Here is a 14,765-nt window from a genome sequence, read left to right on the forward strand (position 1 = left end):
AATGCCCACCAAACCCTTACAGTATTCTCTGTTTGTCATTGGAGTTCTGTGTGCCAAGATTGGTTCAATTCCATCATTGGTGGAGGTCAGAATGCTCTTTCGATTGTAGGTTAACTATAAATCCCAGCAACTACAACTCCCAAATGACAAAATTAATTTTTTTGAGTGATGGTCGCTCTTTAGGTGTCTTGTGTCCAAATTTGGTGTCAATTCGCCCAGTGGTTTTTGAGTTATGCTAATCCCACAAACGAACATTACATTTTTATTTATATAGATTTATTTACTATATTTATATACCGCCCCTCTCAGCCCGAAAGGCGACTCACGATTGGTTCCTTCAGGCTTATATTTTTCACTACATGCTCCATAAAACACAGAAGGTGAATGTTTCACAAAGACTTTATTGAAAATTACAAAATTCCAGTTATCAGTTAAAGGCCCACTTCCCACCCCATAGCACCTCTTGTCCCTACCACTTCACTGGGAGACAAGATTTTCCCTCCCCAAACCTCCCTTCACCATAGCTACCCTGTACTTTTTTGTGGCAAGCAAGGGGAAGGGAGAGAAAAACCCAGAACCCAACAGTATGTCGGGGGATGTAAACTTCAAACAATACAAAGCACCTGTAGATCTTGTGCGGGGAGAGAAGTAGCTGAGATGCCTGCTGGCTGGAGTGACAAAGCCAAGTAGATGCTGAATGTGTGCTGTCAGGGTGATGCAACCCCACCTCAAGAGAAATGGACACAAGTCCAATGCAGGGGACTGCTTCTGATGACTGTGAAATTATATATAGAGTCCAAGGTGAGGACAGAAGTCAGACCACTCCCTACTAAGAGGCCACAGATCAATTTCACAGTGGCCCCAAGCTTGATGGAGCTCTTGGAAAGAATATGGAAGATGCTTGGATCCTGGTCTGTACACCAGCCAAGCACTTCCTATGTCAACATGTGTTCGGCTGACACATTTGGAAAACAGTTGAGAAATTCCTAGCAGGTACTCTAGTTTTGGAAATTTGACACACATGCACCACAGAGGACGGGCAATCCAGTTTAAGAAAAACAGCCATGAAAGGCCGCAGTCCATACGCCACAGCCCTTAGGAGGTGTGAGGCAGAGAGGCGAGACCTCCTCTGGTCCTTAGCGGATGTGTGCCATCTCCTCCAGAAAGGGAGTCTTCATGCAGCCGGTGCAGAGTTGGTCCATCCAAAGGGGCGCCTCATGCTGCAACGGGGTGCGTCTCGGGTAAAAGGTGTAGTTGAGGTCGTAGTTGAGCAAGCAGCTGAGCGAGGCCATGTAGATGTCCGAAAATCGGCACAGGCGTCGGGAGAAATACGTGGGGTTGTGGCACGTGCGGAAAATGCTTCCAAACTGAGGGTTGAAGAGGTTCTTGGTGAGTGCCCTGAAGTAGGGGGTGGGTGGTGGGAAGGAAGAGAAGGGAATAGCCATCAGATATAAAATTAGGTTTGGAATCCAGAAAATATTTTAATCATAGAGTTGGAAGAGACCTCATGGGCCATCCAGTCCAACCCCCTGCCAAGAAGCAGGAAAATTGCATTCAAAGCATCCCCGACAGATGGCCATCCAGCCTCTGTTTAAAAGCTTCCAAAGAAGGAGCCTCCACCACACTCCGGGGCAGAGAGTTCCACTGCTGAACGGCTCTCACAGTCATGGAATCTCCTTTCTTGTAGTTTGAAGCCATTGCTCTGTGTACTAGTCTCCAGGGCAGCAAAAATAAGTTCGTTTCCTCCTCTCTATGACTTTTCCTAACATATTTATACATGGCTATCATGTTTCCTCTCAGCCTAAACATGCCCAGCTCTTTAAGCCGCTCCTCATAGGGCTTGTTCTCCAATCACCCTCCTCTGGACACATTCCGGCTTGGCAAAATCTTTCAATCATAGAATCATAGAGTTGGAAGAGACCTCTTGGGCCATCCAGTCCAACCCCCTGCCAAGAAGCAGGAAAATCGCATTCAAAGCACCCCCGACAGATGGCCATCCAGCCTCTGTTTAAAAGCTTCCAAAGAAGGAGCCTCCACCACACTCCAACGCAGAGCGTTCCACTGCTGAACAACTCTCACAGTTAGGAAGTTCTTCCTAATGTTCAGATGGAATCTCCTTTCTTGTAGTTTGAAGCCATTGCTCCGTGTACTAGTCTCCAGGGCAGCAGAATATAAGTTCACTCCCTCCTCCCTATGACTTTCCCTCACATATTTATACATGGCTATCATGTCTCCTCTCAGCCTTCTCTTCTTCAGGCTAAAACATGCCCAGCTCCTTAAGCCGCTCCTCATAGGGCTTGTTCTCCAGACCCTTGATCATTTTAGTCACCCTCCTCTGGACACATTCCAGCTTTTCAATATCTTTCAATTGTGGTGCCCATAATTGGACACAACATTCCAAGTGTGGTCTAACCGCCTGTAACAACATTTTAATGCAAGCTTGAGAATGTCTTGCTGTTGAAAAAATACAGCCCTCTCTCACCATGAGTTCATCATACATCTAATACCACGAAGCAATGAAAATGTGTTCCTAGTCCTCATGAGTATGCCTGACAATTTGTGAGCAATGCCAGAAGTCTCAGAAGCTCAAATAAGATTGATAGGGGTCAAGTTTTCCCAATCCATCCTGTTACAAGGAGAAGGGGAATTTAGACTAGTTCCATTTTGTATTCATCTATCAAAGTCATTTGCTTTATAGTAAGTCAATGAATTTTGTTGTTCTTGTTGTTTTGAAAAGTATAGGGGAATACAGCAAGTACTAAGAGTAAACCTTGTCTTCTGTTCCCGTACAGAACAACTATTTTGACACAAATCGGTACAAGGTTTTCCAGCCTGGGGAGAGAGTACTATCTCGTGGTTAGGGAAACTTGACAACTGCTCTGCAGCCCACAGTAACACATGCTTGGGCATATATACAAATGCAAGAAGGCGGGGGGCGAACCCAAAGAGCTATTCAATTGCACAGTCCGGCCTATTGTTTTCTATAGACAAGGAAACCCAATCCTACAAAGGAGACATGACCCTCAGCAGCAAAGCCTTCGCTTGTAATTCTCTCAGGGAATTATCAGTGCATGCAATGTGCTTGTGTTGTATGTGCACGTCGAAGGGAAACTATTGCTCAAGCTATTCAGCATAAACAAATGGCTGCCAGCACTGGGGGTGGCACTCGGGACCATTCAAGCTCTCCACCGATCCCAAGAATTCCTTATCAATATTTAATCTAAGTGCAGCACTTCCGCTAGACGTCGGCATCAGTCTCATGGGTATCAGCTCCCCCTTCAACCGTGTTGGGTTTGTTTTTCCAAACAACCAGCATTCTGGGACTTGTAGTCCAACAATGTGAGGACAGCAGGGTGCAAAAGGCTAGTCAAACTAAAAGGCAGTAAAAACAGAATCACGTTTGCCAGCGATTTACGAAGAGCAGAAAGGTCCCTGCCAGCATTCACCAGATGTGAAGGCTATCCATCATGGATGGAAAACAGCACCACTGCTTTGGCATTGTTTTCAATTAAGAATGGATTTATTCATTCTGTTTTTGCTTGCATTTTAACCAGTCAAAGCATTATGCATGACATACATTGTGCTTCGTGCATGAAATCTAATTACAAATTATGTATTCAGACTGCCGTCTGATGACCCGATTACACAATGATTTCTTTAATCAATGAACTTTACATATATTTACCATATGATTAAAGTATTTTTAAGAAAACAACATATTCCCCTTATTTTCTAATGGCGTGTGCACATGTTTAAGGAAAAGGCACCCTGAAAGAGGCATTTTCTATGCCTCCTCCAAAATATTACTTTTACAGATTTTATGGCTTCTTACATTGAGTTGTTGTAGGTTTTTCCGGGCTATATGGCCATGTTCTAGAGGCATTCTCTCCTGACGTTTTGCCTGCATCTATGGCAAGCATCCTCAGAGGTAGTGAGGATGCTTGCCATAGATACAAGCGAAACATCAGGAGAGAATGCCTCTAGAACATGGCCATATAGCCCAAAAAAACTTACAACAACACAGTGATTCCGGCCATGAAAGCCTTCGACAATGCGCCTTACATTTTTAAAAAATGCTCAGCCATAAGGTTTTAAATTCTGTGTGTTATTGTTTATATGTAAGTTATATTAATTGTACTGTTTTATTTGCTTGCTATTTTGGTTTTTACTGATGTGTTGTTGGGCTTGGCCTTATGTAAGTAAGTAAGTAAGTAAGTAAGTATGTAAGCCGCCCCGAGTCCCCTTGGGGAGATGGTGGTGGGGTATAAATAAAGTTGTTGTTGTTGTTATTTTAAAGAAGCATCATCCAATCACCCCCCCCCCCCCCCGAATGCCCTTTTAACAGATGATAAAGCAGGTGGGAGTCTCATGATTTAACTGAGGCCCCTTCTACACTGCCATATAAGTAAGATTATCAAAGCAGATAATCCACATTATTTGCTTTGAACTGGATTATATGAGTCTACACTGCCGTATAATCCAGGTCAAAGAAGAAAATCTGGATTTTATATGGCAGTGTAGAAGAAGCCTCATTAGTGATTAAAGCATTTATATAATCAGAATTACATGACCAGGAAATGTCAAAAATGTATTGATTTGTGCACATGGTTGAGAAGAAGGAAGGAAGGAAGGAAGGAAGGAAGGAAGGAAGGAAGGAGGGAGGGAGGGAGGGAGGGGAGGGAGGGAGGGAGGGAGGGAGGGAGGGAGGAGTGTGTGGGGAGAAAGGTTTTAGCTTTGCCTTCAATGCACTCAAATACAGGGTCATTTAATGAAGTTGAATGGTGCGAGACTGACCAAAGATAAGGGGGGGGGGGAATCTTCTTCACATGGGGGAATTAAACATAGGAATTCTCTACCACAAGAAGAACCACCCGGATCAGAGTATATGGATTGTATCCCAATTTTGTCTCTGAAAGATTGTACTTCCCTCAACCTTGATCTCAAACAGATGTATGTATTTAAATATTGACATTCCTCCCTATATCCTGGCATCTCAGGAGAAGGAGACAATACATAATTTGAAACAATTTTAAAGGGTTAAACTTAAAAAGTTTAAAAACACATAACCAAGACTGCTTAAAACCAGTTTAAACCATTTAAAACAGTAAATGGTAGCAGTTCCATGGATTGTCTGTTATAGAAGGAGGTGGGAAGCGACATAAATTTAATTTTTTGTTATTTAGGTTACTAAAATTTTGGTGTATTTGTCTGGGTGCTAGGACTCTAGGAGTCTACACAGCCATATAATCCAGTTCAAAACAGATAATCTGGACTTTATATGGCAGTGTAGAAGGGGCCTTCATCTCAATGAAAACTGACTTAATTAGATTCAGTTGACTTATTCTATATCCAACAATATGTAATGAAGCCAAAAGGGTGCAGAAAAAATATGAACAGGGATTAGAAGCCAGAAAGAGAAAGGATGGGAAGAGGCCGCAAAGTAAGCCAGCCTTAAGATAAAATATTGAAAGGTCCGACTAGGCTGCAGACTAGCACATGAAGTACACCTTGCGGTTCTCTCTGTGCGTGTCTCTTATTCTCTCACCTTCACACACACTTTCTCATATTTCAAGGCCAAAGGCATCCAGCCGAGTTAACAATTTGAAACTTCGATTAGAAATGGTAAATCTAGAGAGAAGCCAAAGAAAAAGGTATTTTGTAATGATACCTGAGTTCCTGCCTCTCCTTCATCCAGTCCTGAAGCACCTGCTGGGATTCTGGGTCCTGGAACATCTTTTAGGAAATGGAAACAAAGCAAATGGTTAGACAAGTCTCTGGCTGACCCACATCATTTACAAAAGAAACCTCCTTTTTCTCTGCAGGCTGAGGTCCACAACCCAATAAATCAAATATAACTCTACGACAAATATGTTACTGGGCTTTCTGGGTTGATGGCAGGTGGATACGTGACCTACCGTATATTCCGGCATATAAGACGACTGGGCGTATAAGACGACCCCCAACTTTTCCAGTTAAAATATAGAGTTAAGATGACTCCCATGCATAAGACTACACCCGTGTATAAGACGACCCCTGACTTTTGAGAAGATTTTCTTGGGTTAAAAAGTAGTCTTATATGCCAGAATATACTGTAGTTTTTTACTGTTTGGATTATAATTCCCATCAGCCTTAGAAAAAATGAATAATGGTGAGAAATACTTGCAATTGGAATTCAGCAAGGCCATAGGTTCTGCATCCTTGAGGGGCATTGTACAATGGTGCTATTTTGAATATCCCTTGTCCACAGTTCTTAGGGACACCCTTCCCTCCAATGAAGAGTTCTAGATTCCTTTAATTTCATCCCCAGAAATGAAGCAACCTTCCCTGTTCTCTTCTTCCTCACCTGCATACGCTCCAATAATCCAGTTAAGGCTTGCAGCCATGTGAGCGCTTGCGAGTACTGCTCAGTGTTCACCATTTTTGTCTCCGTTTCCAGCTCAGGAACTATGGCCCCTGTCCTCCAGCCATGCCGCAGCATCAGATCCTGCAAAAGGAAGGTGTAATAAAAGTTTTGGAGGGGAAAAAAACCTTCAGAAATTTCATATATTCTACTTTTCTGGGACAAACTTAAAACTCAGTATTCCTAGATACCACCCCATTAAGTGGATGCTTTCAAGCAAGAAAAATAAGGCTTTGTTGTCTCACCGCCAAATCACTGTAAAGATGGTCGCCAAAGTAGAGGACTTTAGATCCACGCCAGCCTGTCAGCCGAAGGAAATCAAAGAGATTGCCCTAATTTGGGATAAGGAAAATGAGAGATAGAGACGCTATATTAAAGATGGGCATGCGAATGTGATCTCTGTACAAAAGACCTCTACAAACGTAGGAACAAAATGCCTATGCTCAATGTTAATGTCAATATAGAAAAGGGGAAACCCTCTCTACCAATATGGTGGAAGATAAATCCAACGTCCCCTCATTTTATTGTCGAAGGTTTTAATGGCCGGAATCACTGTGTTGTTGTAGGTTTTTTCGGGCTATATGGCCATGTTCTAGAGGCATTCTCTCCTGACAGTTTTGGAGAGATGTGTGCATTATTCAACGGAAAGACTATCAATGCCCAATCTGAATCTTGATATTTTATTCTTGTGGAATAACCACAACCAGGAAGCGTTTTGCTGTTAGTGGAAAGGCCATGTCAATTAACTTAGCTTTAACAAAAGGCAGATAATCCCACTGCTCTGAAGTGTTGCCCCCCCCCCCCTCGGTCCCACTCAAAGTTTCTTTTCTTACCTGTTTATACACCTGTCCTTTCTCCAGCCTACTTATTTTGTCCCACTGCAAGTCCCCATTGCCGTCCAGTCTACGGAAAGGTCTAAGGAGAGAAGTCAGTAAAAATACCAATAAGATGCCCTGCTTTTCTTGTGTTTGGAGGGGAAATTGTGTTCTCGTAAGTATTCCTCCAAACCCACACATTGTCCAGCTCTGTCACTTCAACCCAACTTCCTGGAGGAATATAATTCCTGTTGAAATTCTATGTATAAAATTATTCCATGCTACTACCTGCCAATGAGTTTTCTGAAAATTTTTGTGAAGAAAAATGAGATTTGACATTTAAATAAGGGGGTGGGCAGCTGTGATGCTCTAGGTCAGTGGTTCCCAACCTGTAGTCTGTGGACCACCAGTGGTCTGCAGGAACTAAAATATGATCCGTGACTTCACCATTACTACACTGTTGCAACAAGAGCAACTGGTCTCGCCAAAACCCTCTTATAGTGCCAAGACTTATTAAATATGGTTTTTTTTGTAGGCAAGCAGATGGCAACTACTGAATGGCATATGTTATGTATCAGAAACTAGAGCTGATGAGATCTAGCCAATGCAAATTTCTGAATCAACACCCCAAATAACCAAACCGAATCTAAAGTTGACCAAAAACTGATTCATAATCCTTTTGGTACTAATGTTGGAGCGTGATCCCTGGTCAAAAAAAGGTTGGGAACCACTGGTCTAGGTGTATTGAACTGCAACTCCCATCAGTCCTAGACAGCACAGTTAACATTAAAATATCACATCAGCTGTCCTGCAATGACAACTGAAGACCCACAAATTCTCTCTCTTTCAGTGATATCTGAAGAATTTTAAAAGTCCTTGGCTATACAGAACTTGCATTGAAAAACATCATAAAGTTGCCAGGAGGAAGGAAGACAGATGGGAAGTGAAAATAGAATATGCAGAGGTCAGGCATTATTTAGAGAGCACCCCTTCTTCCTTTAAGTGAAGAATTATTACACGTCAGTGCAAGTTTATTACACGTCAGTGCAAGTGTCCTATGCCTCCGGCCATTTCATGTAACACACATAAGGAATTCAAGGAAACCATCTTAAGAATGGGGGGGGGGGGGGGGGGGCAAAATAGTCCAGCAGACAACAGAATTTTTAATGAATGTGATCCAAGAATGAGCAAAGAAACAACGAGCATGTTAAGGAAAAGATTAATTGCCAGTATCAAGGTCTCTTAAAAGTGGTGTGTCAAAAGACGATGTCAAATGTAGATCCTGCATTTTAAGACTCAGATTGTTCTCTAAACCAGGGGTCCTCAAACTAACGCCCAGGGGCCGAATACGGCCCCCCAAGGTCATTTACCCGGCCCTTGCTCAAGGTCAACCTAAGTCTGAAGTGACTTGAAAGCACACAACAATAACAACAATCCTATCTCATCAGCCAAAAGCAGGCCCACACTTCCCATTGAAATACTAATAAGTTTATATTTGTTAAAATTGTCCCTTCATTTTAATTATTGTATTATTTTAAAGTGTTTTTTGCACTACAAATAAGATATGTGCAGTGTGCATAGGAATTCATTCTTGTTTTTTTCAACTTATAATCCGGCCCTCCAACAGTTTGAGGGACTCTGACTTGGTGCTCTGTTTACAAAGTTTGAGGACCCCTGCTCTAGACTAAAGTATTTACAATCTGAAGTGTCCCTTCTGGTTCTGCTTTGCATTAATCCCTAACTACACACATATAGTGAACTCTATCCTTTAAAAATTACATGCTAACTACACCCAGTGCAGATCGGTCGTTCCCCTGTGAACACAAGTTAAGGAAAGAAGGTGTAGCCCATGCAACAACAACCACCAACTTCTATTTTAAAGGAGTGGTGTAGATTCCAATTTGAAATGTTAAAAAGTTGTCCAAAGTGCTGAGACTACGGGAAAAATAGAGTTTTGTATCATGGTCAGTTCCCTTCAAGTTCAGGCTGCAACCCAGAACAGAGCCATCGTCCCACTGACATAGATGCCACCAGCATGTCTTTGAAGCATGTCTCTCCACAAAAGTCAACATTGACACTGAAATACAACACCGCCTGAGCTCTGTGACTGCAGCTTTTTCCGAATGAAGCAGTGAGTGTTTGAGGACCGGGACATCCGTAGGGATCCCAAGGTGCTTGTTTATAAAGCTATTGTCCTCCCAACCCTGCTATACGTCTGCGAGACGTGGACAGTCTACAGACGTCACATGCAACTCCTGGAACGATTCCATCAACGCTGCCTCCGAAAAATCCTGCAAATCTCTTGGGAAGACAAATGGACAAATGTCAGCGTGCTGGAAGAAGCAAAGACCACCAGCATTGAAGCGATAGTCCTCTGCCATCAACTCCACTGGACTGGCCACGTTGTCCGGTTGCCCAACCACCATCTCCCAAAGCAGTTGCTCTACTCTGAACTCAAGAACGGAAAACAGAATGTTGGTGGGCAGGAAAAGAGATTGAAAGATGGGCTCAAAGCCAACCTTAAAAACTGTGGCATAGACACTGAGAACTGGGAAGCCCTGCCCTTGAGCATGTCAGCTGTGACCAGCAGTGCTGTAGAATTGGAAGAGGCATGAATGGAGGGTGAAAGAGAAAAACGTGCCAAGAGGAAGGCGTGTCAAGCCAACCCTGACTGGGACCGCCTTCCACCTGGAAACCGATGCCCACACTGTGGGAGAAGATGCAGATCAAGAATAGGGCTCTACAGTCACCTACGGACCAACCGCCAGGACACTACACTTGGAGGACCATCATCCTCGGACTATGAGGGATCGCCTAATTAAGTAAGTAAGTAAGTAAGTAAGTAGTATTTGAACCCTTGTGCCCAATCTCAGGAGTGTGAAAATTACCCACAAAGCGTTGCTTCCACTTATCCCTCAAGTCCCACCAAGATCCAGAACTGGGAATTTCATGTTGGGACCGCACTCACTTGACACAATCATTGAAGAAATGAGGCTTGTCCGCTTGGACGATGACGACGTCAAAGAAGTCCCGCCAGTCTTTACCCACCATGTACCGCATCCCTTTATCCCTAGGAGGAAAAGAAAAGGATTATGGATAGCCGTCGGTAGAGGGCACTGTGTGCCACAAAAAAACTTAGTTCAGAAGCTTTTTACCATATGAAACTCTTTCTAACTTGCAACCCAGCCATGTCAGACTTACACAAAGCTGAAAGGGCTGTTGGTGATGAGGAAGAGCTTCTTGCCACTTTTGGCCAGGCGGTGCAGCACAGCATAGGTCTCATCCCCACGCAGAATGTACTTCTCTGTAAAAGAAAGGGAGGAGGTATTACAAGCTTCTCTGAATATGCCAGAAGTGCTGAAATTACAAATCACATAAATGGAGAAGGTAACAAAAATATTACACAGGGGTTGTAAGAGCTAGCATTATTGATGTTCTGGGTATGGCGTCTGTATTTATGTGAGCATAAAAGAAATTGTTTATTGCACCGTTTTATTTTATATGACTTCTGGTTTTAAAAAAAAACTTAAGAAAAAATTATATTTTGAAAGATGAACAAGACAAAAAATGAAGATGTATTGTCGAAGGCTTTCATGGCCGGAATCACTGGGTTGTTGTAGGTTTTTTTCGGGCTATATGGCCATGTTCTAGAGCAGTGGTTCTCAACCTGGGGGTCGGGACCCCTGCAGGGGTCGCCAGGGAGTGTCAGAGGGGTCACCAAAAACCATCAGAAAACATAGTATTTTCTGTTTGTCATGGGGGTTCTGTGTGGGACTTTTGGTCCAATTTAATTGTTGGTGGGGTTCAGAATGCTCTTTGAGTGTAAATCCCAGCAACTACAACTCACAAATGTCAAGGTCTATTTTCCCCAAACTCCACCAGTGTTCACATTTGGGCATATTGAGTATTCATGTCAAGTTTGGTCCAGATCCATCATTGTTTGAGTCCACAGTGCTCTCTGGATGTAGGTGAACTACAACTCCAAACTCAAGGTCAATGACCACCAAACCCTTCCCGTGTTTTCTGTTGGCCATGGTAGTTTTGTGTGCCAAGTTTGGTTCAATTCCGTCATTGCTGGAGTTCAGAATGCTCTTTGTTTGTAGGTGAACTCTAAATCCCAGCAACTACAACTCCCAAATGACGAAATCAATCACCCCCCCCCCAAACCCACCACTATTGAAATTTGGGCATATCAGGTATTTGTTCCAAATTTGGTCCAGTGAATGGAAATATATCCTGCTTATCAGATAATTGCATTACAATTAATAACAGGAGCAAAATTACAGTTATGAAGTAGCAAAATAATGTTATGGTTGGGGGTCAGCACAACATGAAGAAATGGATTAAGGGGTCACGGCATTAGGAAGGTTGAGAAACACTGTTCTAGAGGCATTCTCTCCTGACGTTTCACCTGCATCTATCGCAAGCATCCTCAGAGGTTGTGAGGTCTGTTGGAACTAGGAAAATTGGGTTTATATATCCGTGGAATGACCAGGAATGAAGATATTTTGCAGATTAGTTTCTAAACTCATCTCCTCCATTACATTCTGCCTCAGTCTGATTTGGGAATTCCCTAATCATTCTGAGGCCAAAATGAACAAGCTTAGCAGATGTGATGGAATATTTGGAGGATTATTGGGAAGAGCCAGATTGCCAGTGTAATCTATACAGTCTGGATTCTTAGAACATCCAGGTTGAAGCCTGCACTAAGTTGTGAGCCTTGGGCCAGATAGTCATCATAGGATTATTGTTCTGGTTATAAGGAGGGCAGAAAGAGTGTGCATGTTTGCCCTGGGCTTACCCGAGGAAAGATGGGCTTAAAGTGTTAATTAATAGTATATTAATTCTCACTTTTGTTTTCAGATTTAGGTTGCGTTGTGCAAACACTTATTCCACAAAACGGCATACAACATTGAACTGAGAATTTACTTTCCTGTTTTATTAAAAAATATTTTTGAATATACACACATATACATAAAAAGATAAAGGTTGTCCCCTGACATTAAGTTCAGTCATGTCTGACTCTGGGCTCCGGTGCTCATCTCCATTTCTAAGCCGAAGAGCTGGCGTTGTCCATAGACACCTCCAAGGTCATGTGGCCGGCATGACTGCATGGAGCGCTGTTACCTTCCCGCCGGAGCGGTACCTATTTATCTACTCACATTTGCATGTTTTCGAACTGCTAGGTTGGCAGAAGCTAGGGCTGACAGCGGAAGCTCACGCCACTCCCTAGAATCGAACCTGCAACCTTTCGGTCAACAAGTTCAGCACCTCAGCGCTTTAACCCACTGCGCCACCAGGGGCTCCCACACATATGTATGTGTGTATGTACCTATATACACATATACATACACACACACACATACAGGCAGTCCTCAACTTACAAACAACTCATAGTTACTAACATGGGTGAGACAACAGGAAGTGAGAGAAATTTACCTCCTGGAGGTGAAATTCACTCCTGGAAGAATTATCATGGGGGAAAGGTGTCTCCACTGAAGCTTTATCACCAATTCTTGTTTCTCAAAAAAGCCAATTTTTTTTTTCAAAATCAAATTCTCACAGGGACAGAAAGTGAGGTGAAATCTTCTGAACAGAGGCACAGACAGCAAAACAAACACCAAGATAGGTTCTGTAGGTTTGTTCTTAATTTGTTTGTAAGTTGGAACAGGTACATTTTTTGAGTGTAACTCCAGCCAAAAAAACATATTTTTAGCTTTGGATAGTACAGGGAAGGATTAACACCCCTATGGTGTTTGTTTTTCTTTCTGTGCCCCTGTTCAGAAGATTTCACCTCACTTTCAGTCCCTGTGAGAATTGGATTTTGAAAAAAAAATGGCTTTTTTTGGGAAATAAGAATTGGTGATAAAGCTTCAGTGGAGACACCTTTCCCCTTTCTTCCAGGAGCGAATTTCACTTCCAGGAGCTAAATTTCTCTCACTTCCTGTTGTCTCAGCCATGTTTGTAACTACGAGTTGTTTGTAAGTTGGACGTGTATAACTCAGGGACTGCCTGTACAGCAAACTTCTAGCACTATGCCTGAAAGTTTGCCATCAATACCTTCTCACTCAACAGAAACAAGAGAAGCTACGGGAGGAGACTCCTATGGCTTTTATATCTTGGCTTCTCCAATTACTTGCAAAGCTGGATTTTTGCCAAATTGAGAGAGAGGATATACTAATTTGCTCCATGTGCAATAACAGTCTTGGGTATTTTTGCATTTCATTTCTGTCTCCCTGGTCAACAAAATTTGGGAACTGCTGTTGTAATGTGGCAGAGTCTCCCATATTAAACGGTGGAATAGAGGGAAAAACTTTAGAGAAGTGGCCATGCTGTTGGGAAATTCTGGGAGTTGTAGCCCACCTTTTGCAAGCAATCTAGTTCTCCACACCTGACAGGCAGGTACTCACCCAAATCTTGCATAATCCACTTGTACATAAAACCTTTGATATGAACATCCCGAATGGCATCCTGTTGAGGACATTAAACATCTTTTTAAAAAATAATACAGAAACAAGCTTTCAAATCTTCTGCTAGTCTCCATTTACCACGCTTTTCCCACTGAGAAGTTTTCAGCAGGCAGTAGGATAAAACAAAGGATGCCTCCAAAGAGCAGAATTATAGCATTTTGACATAATATTAGCTGCCATGGTTCAACATTATAGAATTCTGGGATCTGTAGTTTCCAAAGATACTTGATCAGCGTTTCTCAACCTGGGGGTCGAGACCCCTGGGGGGGTCGCGAGGGGGTGTCAGAGGGGTTGCCAAAGACCATCAGAAAACAGTATTATCTGTTGTTCATGGGGGTTCTGTGTGGGAAGTTTGGCCCAATTCTATCGGTGGGGTTCAGAATTCTCTTTGATTGTAGGTGAACTATAAATCCCAGCAACTACTACTCCCAAATGTCAAGGTCTATTTTCCCCAAACTCCACCAGTGTTCATATTTGGGCATATTGAGTATTCATGCCAAGTTTGGTCCAGATCCATCATTGTTTGAGTCCACAGTGCTCTCTGGATGTAGGTGAACTACAACTCCAAAACTCAAGGTCAATGCCCACCAAACCCTTCCAGTATTTTCAGTTGATCGTACGAGTTCTATGTGCCAAAATTGGTTCAATTCCATCCTTGGTGGAGTTCCAAATGCTCTTTGATTGTTGGTGAACTATAAATCCCAGCAACTACAACTCAGAAATGACAAAATCAATCCTCCTAAGCACACCAGTATTCAAATTTGGGTGTATTGCATATTTGTGCCAAATTTGGTCCAGTGAATGATAATACATCCTGCATATCAGATATTAATATTGACAGCAGTAGAAAATTACAGTTATGAAGTAGCAACGAAAATAATGTTATGGTTGGGGGTCACAACATGAGAAATTGTATTAAGGGGTCGTGGCATTAGGAAGGTTGAGAAACACTGTACTTGATCTTCTGTTAGTAGGCCTCGGTGCTACAACAAACTACAAATCCCAGGATTCCATAGGATGTAACTATGCCAGTCAACGTGATATAAAACTAATGTAATTTTTCAATGTAGCTACAATGAT

General features: G+C 42.6%; 1 protein-coding gene across 1 annotated transcript in view; it reads right to left on the reverse strand.

Annotated features, from left to right (window-relative positions):
• Positions 1-381: 381 nt before the first annotated feature.
• The window catches only part of LOC132767855 (5'-nucleotidase domain-containing protein 2-like), a 52,292-nt gene continuing 37,908 nt past the window's right edge, over positions 382-14,765 (reverse strand). The window contains exons 7-14 of the mRNA XM_060763216.2: positions 13,626-13,686; positions 10,417-10,519; positions 10,184-10,285; positions 7,234-7,315; positions 6,646-6,732; positions 6,344-6,484; positions 5,669-5,733; positions 382-1,398 (exon numbers count right to left, since the gene is read on the reverse strand). Coding sequence (XP_060619199.2) covers positions 1,137-1,398; positions 5,669-5,733; positions 6,344-6,484; positions 6,646-6,732; positions 7,234-7,315; positions 10,184-10,285; positions 10,417-10,519; positions 13,626-13,686 — 903 coding nt within the window. The 3' untranslated portion in view covers positions 382-1,136. The remainder of the gene's footprint in view (positions 1,399-5,668; positions 5,734-6,343; positions 6,485-6,645; positions 6,733-7,233; positions 7,316-10,183; positions 10,286-10,416; positions 10,520-13,625; positions 13,687-14,765) is intronic.

Source organism: Anolis sagrei, chromosome 2 (assembly GCF_037176765.1).
Source record: "Anolis sagrei isolate rAnoSag1 chromosome 2, rAnoSag1.mat, whole genome shotgun sequence".
In the NCBI taxonomy this organism is placed as follows: Eukaryota; Metazoa; Chordata; class Lepidosauria; order Squamata; family Dactyloidae; genus Anolis; species Anolis sagrei.